At 42.2% G+C, this 9702-nt stretch overlaps 1 protein-coding gene across 2 annotated transcripts; it reads left to right on the forward strand.

The window, feature by feature from the left end:
* The first annotated feature begins 1147 nt into the window (after positions 1-1147).
* Positions 1148-7790, forward strand: DHRS9 (dehydrogenase/reductase 9). 2 transcript variants are annotated; one of them, XM_024201013.1, is made up of 4 exons: positions 1148-1481; positions 5106-5364; positions 6236-6399; positions 7506-7790. In XM_024201013.1, the coding sequence occupies exons 1-4, from the start codon at positions 1163-1165 to the stop codon at positions 7730-7732; spliced, it is 969 nt and encodes a 322-aa protein (XP_024056781.1). In that variant the 5' UTR covers positions 1148-1162; the 3' UTR covers positions 7733-7790. The 2 variants fall into 2 exon arrangements, with proteins under 2 accessions (XP_024056781.1, XP_024056706.1); XM_024200938.1 differs by having other exon boundaries at positions 1163-1481; positions 6236-6422; positions 7544-7790.
* The last annotated feature ends 1912 nt before the right edge of the window (positions 7791-9702 follow it).

Here is a 9702-nt window from a genome sequence, read left to right on the forward strand (position 1 = left end):
TCTTCCTGATGGAGAATTTGGCCAGACTGTACATAGCAGCAATGACTTCCTGCAGCAGTGAGATAGCAGTGTCTATATGCAGTGTATAAAAATACTACGTTACCTTCTATCTGTTTAGCAGGTCTCCCAGATTATTTCATTGTGTCTTCTGTTTTCTGTGTCATGGCCCTAGATGGGGAGGCACAACCAGTTGTTTTTCACTCAAGTTATGATTGTATAGAATGCTGGTATGTCCATTGTTAATTATTTATTAATTAATTATTAATTATTTACTTATTATTTATTATTATTATTGCAGTAGATCCCAAAATGTGGTAGACTCTTACCAAACACAAAAGACAACACGGTCAGATTCACTTCTTAATGAGCAGGGATGCAAATTGCACCCTACTGAACTCATGGGACGAATGTACTGGAGGGGAAATTTACTCCCTGAGGGGGACAAGTGGCAGAACTGCCACCATCCTCCTCTGGGACTCTGGGAAAGACAGTCTTAGATTCCAGCTGGGAGGAGCACTGCTAGTGGAGCATCCCCGGAAATGCATAATCCCAGTAATCAGCATATTTGTGATTATAATTATCTATTTATTTGTACTTGTATTACCGTAGCACCTAGGAGCTCTAGTCATAGATCAGGACCCCATTGTGCGATGGGCCGTACTGGTCTGCTCCCTTCCATGATGGCCCTGCCCACATTTTTGGGCTGCTGCAAAGAGGAAGGTTGGGGGTGGCTTGTGCAGCTGGACCCCTGCTCCTCATAGACCTTGCACTACCAGTTGCTTTATTGTGCTAGTGCAAATCAAGGGGTGAGTGCAGCCTAGTCTTGTAAGTCTCCTTCTGTACAGCCTTCATTTTTGCTGCCCTGCTCTAGACTCTTTACATCTCAACTATGTCTCCTTTGGAGTTGAGGCTATGAAAAGGGGAGGCAGTGTCCAAGGGTCCTTTTATTCTGTAGAATCCCATCATAAAATGTTTGCTATGTTAGTTTTTGTCCTCATTTTCATACAAACAATAATCCTATAGGTGCAGAACACTGAGGAAGCCACTTCACGGAGCTGTGTCCTCTCCTGTTTAAATAAACTCGGAACAAAAGTGGGGGAAAGCCTCCCTTCATTGGTTCTTTCTGTTTCAGGGGAAAAGGGACTAGAAGTCTTTAGTGAAAATGTTTTTCTACATCCTCATCTTTCTGGCCATCTTCTATTTGTGGTGGAGATGGAGGGCACAAGATGGGCAGAAAATTAGAGATCTCACAGACAAATATATATTCATCACTGGATGTGACTCAGGATTTGGAAATCTGGCGGCAAGGACTTTTGACAAGAAAGGATTTCGAGTTCTTGCCAGTTGTCTGACTGAAGTGGGAGCAGTGGAGCTAAAAGCAGCAACCTCAGAGCAGCTCCAAACAGTGCTGCTGGATGTGACAGATCCAGACAATGTTAGGAAGGTGGCAGAGTGGATTAAAGCTGAAGTGGGTTCAGCAGGTGAGTGACAGAAGATCTGGATTCTTTCCTATGTAGCCTCTCCCCAAGATGTGGCTCCTCCTTGATGCTGGCTTCTTGGAACAACTGGCTTCTCCCCTCTCCTCACATGGGGTGGGTCCTGAGTTCTTTTTAGTGATGCTGGTGTCTCCACCCAAGATGACTCCTCACTGTGCCTGTGACACAAGGTTGCTGTCCCTGGAGAACATTAATTCTACCATTGCTAGTAAGAAGTAATCCCAGCACATGAAAAACAATTAAATACATCAACATAAACCCCAGTAAAGAAATGACAAATCCAAAAATAACAATATAACAGCAGTGACCTTTATTGGGAACAGGAAAATAGGATCTGGGGAAGGAAAGGGTTAGGGTTGACTAATAAGTACTAAAACATGAATAAAGCAACCAATTCCCCACCTCTTGACATGCACAACACCTCCTAGCCCCCAGCTGGCACATCCCAGGTAGGTGGTATGCTGGGGATGAGTTTGAAGATGAGTTTTGTAGCACTGTTGGCTGGCTAAAACAAAAAAAATGGTCCTCTTACAGTGTCTTTACCCCTAGGTGTGGAAAGTCCTGTCATGGCTCCCTGGTCGGGAGTCCAATAGAGGTCTTGGTGAGTTGGATCTCTGCCACTCTGGACACTGGTCTCTGCAGAGCTGGAACTGGCTGACCCATGCACTAGATTCCACAGCAATTCAAAGATTCTCCTTTGTGGGGGGGAAGTTCATCAAAGAGCCCCTAAGTTGTTCTGCTTCTCGCTCTGCTCCTAAACTCAAAACTGAAACAAAAACTGGTCCCTTTGTCTCTGAGTCAGGAACAAAGCCCCATCCAGGGGCTGAGCAGCCCTGGCTCATCACCGACCCATGATATCACTGGCCATGATATGGGCTCATCACTCGTCATGTCATCACTGGTCATGTCATACCATCACTGGCCTATATCACCTCATCCACAAACCACGCTATTGGGCTCAGCAAGAGTTCCTAAACCATTCTATCCCCACCCCTGACTCCAAGCATGCTTGGAAATGGTGTCAGAGGGCTCTGGTAGCTATTATTGTTATAGTCCACAGGGTAGGAACCCTGGGAGGCTCAGTTGAGAGTTCCAGGAGCTGAGCAAACTCCAAGGAGAGGTTACACTTACATGAATTGCAACCGTTTAATAGGCATGGATAAAAACTGCAAAATAGATCCCACTGGATATTTGTTTGAAATTTGTATTTGGCTGTGTTGTCTCTTTTGTATCTCTTTCCACAAATATTCTAGTGGATGGCGTCACTGGAAGGAATTTTTGTGGATACAGCTAATTTTAGGTGAATATTGGAGAACATTATTGGAAAGCAGACAAATATTCACAATGGAAACTGAATTTCATTGACTTTGATGGGACTGTTTATGTGTTTCAAGCTAAGCACATCCTTAAGTGCATTGCTGGATCAGTGCCAGAGTAGTCAGCACTTTTCAGAACGAAGTCCCCTGTTAGAGAACAGAACAGCTTAGAAAAGAGACAACTAAAGGAGGGATATGAGTAAGGTCTATAAAATCATGAATGGTGCAGAGAAAGTGAACAGGGAAGGGTTGTTCACTCCCTCACATGACACAAGAACCAGGAGTCCCCCAATGAAATGAATAGGCAGCAGGTTTAAAACCAACAAAAGGAAGTACTTCTTCACACAACACAGAGTCAACCTGTGGAACTCATTGCCAGGGGATGTTGTGAAGGCCAAAAATATAACTGGGTTCAAAAATAGATAATTTAATGGAGAATAGTTCCATCAACATGGCTATTAATCAAGATGGTCAGGGATGCAACCCCAAAGCTCTAGGTATCCCTAAGCCTCTGACTGCCAGAAGCTGGGAATGGATGACAGGGAATGGATCACTCGATAATTGCCCTGTTCTGTTCATTTCCTCTGAAGCATTTGACACTGGCCACTGTCGGAAGACAGGATTCAGAGATAGATATAGCATTGGTCTGAACCAGTATGGCCATCCTTTTGTTCTTTAACTATACTGTGAGAGCTATGTGCAGAATTAAAAGATTTTTAATATTGAATACTCACAACAAACTGCATCATTTTCAAACAGGAAAAGCGACATAATTCATTGAACAAATTATTCACTTACGTATTAATCACCTAGATCGGTTATTTATCCAGCCATAAAATAATATTTCATATGCAACCCCACATTAACTAGCCAGAGGCTACCTTCATAGGACCCAGTTCTGATACTGTTACTCATGTTAATTGATTGATTGCTTTGATTTCAATGGGGCCACTGGTGGAGTAAAAGCACTACTCAGAATTAAGATAAAACAGAATCTGGTCCTTTGAACCATGCAGCCTGGAACTTGCAACATGCACCTTCCAGGCTAACCTCCCTCTCTCCCTTTTTAATTGCTTTTACAAATTGTTTTGAGGTTGAAATTTTCAGTGTTTGGTCTAAACCCAAAGGTGATTTTTTTTCTGTAATGTTGGAGGAATATCCGTTCAATTGCTTTTGAGTTTTGTGATGATACGAAAAATACACTTTCCCGTGTCAATATCAAACTTTCAACTCACATAACTCAAATGATGAAAGAACAAAACTTCAGACTTATCTTGTTTGAAAGTCTTCACTGAAATGTAAAAAATAATCCAAGTTTGAAAATATCAGTTCAGGATTTTTAAAGTTATGAATCTTTAAAGCTGGCAATTTCACACCTGTGTAATAGAAGAATTTTTTGGACACATTTCCAAAGAGAAACCTGAGCTAGGCTCTCAGAAACTCAGGTCTAAGGGCAGCTGAGTTAAGAAAGCAAATAGGCCAGAAGCTCCTAGAACTAGTAGAACTACAAATCTGTTATGCCAATTTTAATACCATCACCTTTGTTAGGTGGTGATTTATCATATTACATAGCTGTGACTAAAGAGAAGCCAGGATATGGGAGCTCCTTTGGGGAATAAATATTTTCTGGATGGAGCACCCATACAAAAAAGATGCCTAAAACAGTCCTGTAATTCAACTTTAACTGCTCGGTCAATACAGAAATAGATACAAGAGAAGCCATGAGTAGAGAGTCTACAGAATGACTGCGAGATTATTGTAACTAGGAGATGCAAGCCTTCCACTACAATGAAATCGTGAGTGGGGGACACATGATATTGATGTTTCCCATTTATTGTGCTCTCAGCTGTTTTCAAAAAGATTGACTTCAATTTTGGTTGCAAGTCTAGGTCTCTTATATTATCCAGACCAGCTCACCCCACCCTGATATTCTGGATAGTTTACTTTTAGCTGTGTCAAAAACATTATAACTCCTTGGTTTCTAACACCTCACTGCCCCCCAGACTTCCAAAGCCCCCAGATTTCCCACCCGCCCACCTTCAAAGGTCATAAAAGGAAAATGTTAACACAGTTTGTGAAGTGGCCTGGAAAGAGTGGTGGTGAAATGCAAGCATCAGGTAAAATGGTGAAGGCTGCAGGAGATCTAGAGGTCCCTGCCCATCTTGTAATCCGTCTGGTTCTCAGACAGTTCTCGATGAGTTCTCAGCCGGTTTGGCTCCTCTTTATGTTACATAGATGTGAATATTTGCTTCCTAAATCACTACTTTAATTTTTTTTGTTTGTTTCTGTGCAGGTCTGTGGGGGCTGGTCAACAATGCGGGGATTATGGGACCATCAGCGCCGACAGATTGGTTGAATATTGAGCACTTCAGAGCACCAATTGAAATTAATTTAATTGGCCTCATAAATGTTACATTACATTTGCTTCCCTTGGTAAAAAAGGCCAGAGGGAGACTAGTAAATATATCCAGCACTGGAGGCCGCCTGGCAGTCTGGGGGGGTGGCTATTGTCCTTCCAAGTTTGGGGTGGAAGCATTTAATGACAGTTTAAGGTACAGTAATGTTAATTTTGAGGAAATAATACATTTTCGATAATGCTGAGAGACTTGATAGTGAGTTAGTACCCAGCAGAGGGGTGACTGTCATTTCATGCTAGTTGGGGAGTCTAGCTAAGAATTAAGAGGCCTTATTGGGTCTGATTCTCATTTACACTGAGTCTAGATGACTGCAGTACGCATTGCAATTGGCATAATTTAAAATGCAAGATCACTTATAAAGTGTAGGCAGTCCCAGAAGCGCTATCCTGAGGAAACACCTGCCAGATAGTTGCATGTTATGGTTAAAGTTATCCTAACAAAGTTGGGGTGCAACTATTGCTTTTTCCTCAAGCCTCTTCAACTAAGTAGGTGTGCTTTTCTCAGTCATTTAACCCTGATTTTTTGAAGGTAGGGTTTTTTGGGGGGGGAGGGTGTTATTTGTGATTGTTTTTTAAACAGGGCACAGCAAGATATTCCAGAATGCCTGGACTAAGAGCAGAACTTCATGTAATAGACAGACAGTCTTATGGATGGGTGAACCAACTCAGATAAAAGAAGCAATGATCCATATTTTTGTTTAAAACTAAAACAAAAGGCAACTTTTGAAGTTTAAAATGTGTGTGTTTTTGTAGCCTTGTATGTATGGCCCCCTTTGTGTATCACTGCAAAGGACTTCAAATAAATAAAAACAGTGGCTGCTTCCCTGTGACCTCTACACACTGGCCCACTACTAGATAACACTTACTTATAGTTTGATCTTGGCCTTCCCAATATGCACAGTGAGCTACAGAGATAGGAAGAGAACATGAGTGCAGATATAAATACATCAGCTATTAACAATGCTGTCTAAAATAGCAATGACATCCTTAACTGGCTGTTTCTGCAGACGGGACATGAAAGCTTTCGGAGTTAAGGTTTCTTGCATTGAACCTGGGCTGTTCAAAACTGGACTATCCAATCGAAAAAAGATCATCGAAGAAAGGGAGGCCATTTGGAATCAACTTCCTCCTGCCATTAGAAAACAATACGGAGAGGGGTATGTACAGAAAGGTGAGACATTACTTGATTATTTTGTATTGAAGGGCCCATGTCATTTGCAGCATCACGATCCTTGGAAAATGGCCCAGACTTTTCTGATTTACAGTGAACCTCTTTCTTCTGAAATTTGACATAAAAATGTAAGCTTAAAATGCTAGACGTCGTAGAATGACTGTGCACAAAATAATCATTATTTTGTTCCTTCTGCCCATGATAGTGCCTACGATTTCATCTGAGTTTTGAATGTTCAGCTTGGCATGTGACCCTTAAACAACAAACATGCATAGACACATACCTTTGACCCAAAGATACAAGCAGAAACAAATGATAGGGGAGGGAAGCGATGTGTGTGTCTTTCCCACTACTACCAGTTTTTGGTAATTCAAATAGTCCAAGGACAAACCTTCTTTGCTCCTATTAGATACTATGGTGATGGAACCCATGGAAAAAACCTAAGGCCTCATTCTGGCAATAGGCTCTGCATGGACAGATCCCTGCACCTGCAGAAAGCTCACTGCAGGATCAGCTCCTCTGATAGATAGATTATTTCTGAATCCATCTTGAAATGGGATCTGCTTATCTGATAACCCTTGGAACTTCCCTACACTCTCCTCCCCTAGTTCCTTTCTCTGCAGCTGCCTTTTGTATCTTCTCCCACCCCAGTGAGCCAGATTCACTGCTGGCATCAGCAGGTGTGACTCCACTCAAGTCAATGAAGCTGCACTGAACCTGGCACCAGAAATGTCTATGTCCCCTTCAGTTCTACTTCTCTTCCTTCTGAGCAAATGACTAATTGACTTTCCTCAGACATCATAAGCCAGGTTCTGCCACCCTTGCTCAGGTTAAGTAGTGCCCTACTCCACAAGTGAAATCAATAGGAATATTCAGGGAGCAAATTACTATTCAGCTTGAATAAGAATGGCCAGACTTGGCTTTTAATATGGACCGCTTTTCCTCGTTGGCTTGGGGAGAACAGCAAGTGCCATTTGGCTCAGTCATGCCAGAATTGAAAATCAAAGTAACCATCACAAATGCACGCTGAGGAAATGGGATAGAATTCGCTTTCCTTTCCTTTAGGTCCTGCCACTAAAATGAAGCCCTCGTTGATTTTTTTGCAGATGCAGCAAGGAAAGAAAAGCTGGTTCAGATGCTTCAGAACACAAACCTCTCACTGGTTGTGCAATGTATGGAGCATGCTCTAACAAGCATTAATCCTCACTCACATTACACTGCAGGCTGGGATGCTAAGCTTCTTTGGATCCCCCTTTCAAGCATGCCTGCAGCAATACAGGACTTTGTACTCCTGAGAAACAAAACAGAGCTTGCGGACCCAACTGCAGGGTGAATTCTCCTCCTCTATTTACACTTTCCCATTCAAATGGGGATGGCCCAGCTGTCTGAGTCAACAAGGACCAGCCCTTTATTTTAGCCCTGTGCCTGCTGAGCCAAACTGAGCCTGACACCTATTTTTTTATATTTCTAACAGTTTTAGAGTGTCTGTTTCTCAAATCTGTGATACATATTATAGCCATATTTTTAATCTTATGTATAAGTCAGGCCACATTTATCAAAGAATCAATAAAAAATGGAAAGGTTGCAAAGAAGTGACTGATCCTTCATGTGTCATCTAGCTTTAAGTGCATAAAGCGTTAGGAATTGGGCCAAAAATCACCAGCTACAAACCTTACAATATTTCATGTAGGATTTTTCTTTATTCTGGAAAATATGAACTAGAGAGGCCAAAATGACCAGTGATTTGGGGGGCTCACCTTGTGAAACCTCAAAGATGCCAGATTTGCAGTCAGTACCGAGTACCCACACTCAAGTTGGGCACTTAGTAACTTCTGAAAAATGTAGGCCTCAGTCTTTCGATGAAATTATTTCCAGGCAAAGAGACGACAACCTTGGTTTTGCTAAGTGCTGAGTGACTCCTGCAAGGGGGCTTTAACTTGTGTTAAAGTACATGGGAAATGAGGGTACATAGTACATGACAGGAGGAGCTCAGTATTTTGCAGGATTGGGCTCCTTTCGAATTAGACATGACCAGAGGGCTCCAGAACAGCACAAAATTACCTCAAGTCATAACTGTTTAGTGGTTTGCCCAGAAAGTGGTTTCCCATTGGGCAGAAAACTGGCCAGTGGCAAAGCCAAACACTTTCTTTGGCCTGGTGAGTTATTGTGACATGACTTGGCTAAACATTAAGCCACCCAGTGCCTGTCTAAATATTGCCGGTTTTCAATTTAACTTCTCTGGAGCTTGCAAGGTATGACTCTGCTTTCTGACTGCAGCTTGTATTTAGTCATTAGTGTGTTGAGTTCATTTATATTTTGCATGAACAGAATTGTATGGTTGTTATTTCCTATTAGAACAAATTTGAGGTGTGCTGTACATATGCCTGTGGCTTAGCTATTCTTATTGCAGTGAGTATTAGCGGGCCTGCTATTGTAGATTTCTTTTAAAAATATTTGTACTCATGAAGGCAAAGTGGTGGGAAAGCAAACTCTTTTTATTTAAATCATAAGCCAGATAGCTGCAATGTGAGCATCCACATGTTGCCACCCCAATAACCTTAGCCTAGGCCTGGAAAAGCTGCTGGTTTTTTAAGCTAGAGGTCAGTCGGTCCTTATGTTAGCCAAGTCTTCGGCCTCTACAAAACTGAGAGCACCAGATTGTGCTTATGTGCTGCCTGTCCTCAGAACTGAACTGAGATCTTTAGATTCATATCACTTAGGAGACTTGAATTCTATTTCCAGATGTTAAAGGAAAGTATTTTATACACGGGCAGGTCTACACTGCCACTTAAGTCGATATAACTTATGTCACTCAGGGATGTGAAAAAGCCACCCCCCCTTGAGCGACGCAAGTTACCATGACCTAAGCGCCGTCCACATCGGCGCTATGTTGTCAGGAGACACTCTCCCACCAACATAGCTTCCGCCTCTGGCAAAGGTGGAATAATTATGCCAATGGAAGAGAGCTCTCCCGTCAGCACAGAGCATCTTCACCAGATGCACTATAGCAGTGCAGCTGTGCCAGTGTAGCACTTCTGGTGTAGACTAGCCCTGAGGAAACCAGACCCAGGCTGTTGGAGTGATTAAGGAAGCAAAGAAAATGAGTTGTATCTAAACAATAGAAATAATCCTGAATACATCAGTGCCACTGCTCTGAACTTCATTATTTATATAGCCAACTATACCTGAGTTTGCATCAGTTCCTTCAGAAGCTCATTCATACTGTCACCTGCTGTGATATCACAGATCTATGAAATCTGAAAGTGAAAGTAAGGAATAAACAGAGTTTTGGGAGTGGATAAG

The sequence above is a fragment of the Terrapene carolina genome, unplaced genomic scaffold (assembly GCF_002925995.2).
Source record: "Terrapene carolina triunguis isolate 2854851 unplaced genomic scaffold, T_m_triunguis-2.0 Scaffold62, whole genome shotgun sequence".
NCBI classification, from domain to species: Eukaryota; Metazoa; Chordata; order Testudines; family Emydidae; genus Terrapene; species Terrapene triunguis.

Bases quoted from the DNA above. Each gene is read 5' to 3' on its own strand.
- DHRS9 (XM_024201013.1), top strand. From the start codon at position 1,163: ATGTTTTTCTACATCCTCATCTTTCTGGCCATCTTCTATTTGTGGTGG. The intron at 5,365-6,235 runs GTACAGTAATGT...CTGTTTCTGCAG, and splicing joins GCATTTAATGACAGTTTAAG to ACGGGACATGAAAGCTTTCG. The intron at 6,400-7,505 runs GTGAGACATTAC...ATTTTTTTGCAG, and splicing joins AGAGGGGTATGTACAGAAAG to ATGCAGCAAGGAAAGAAAAG.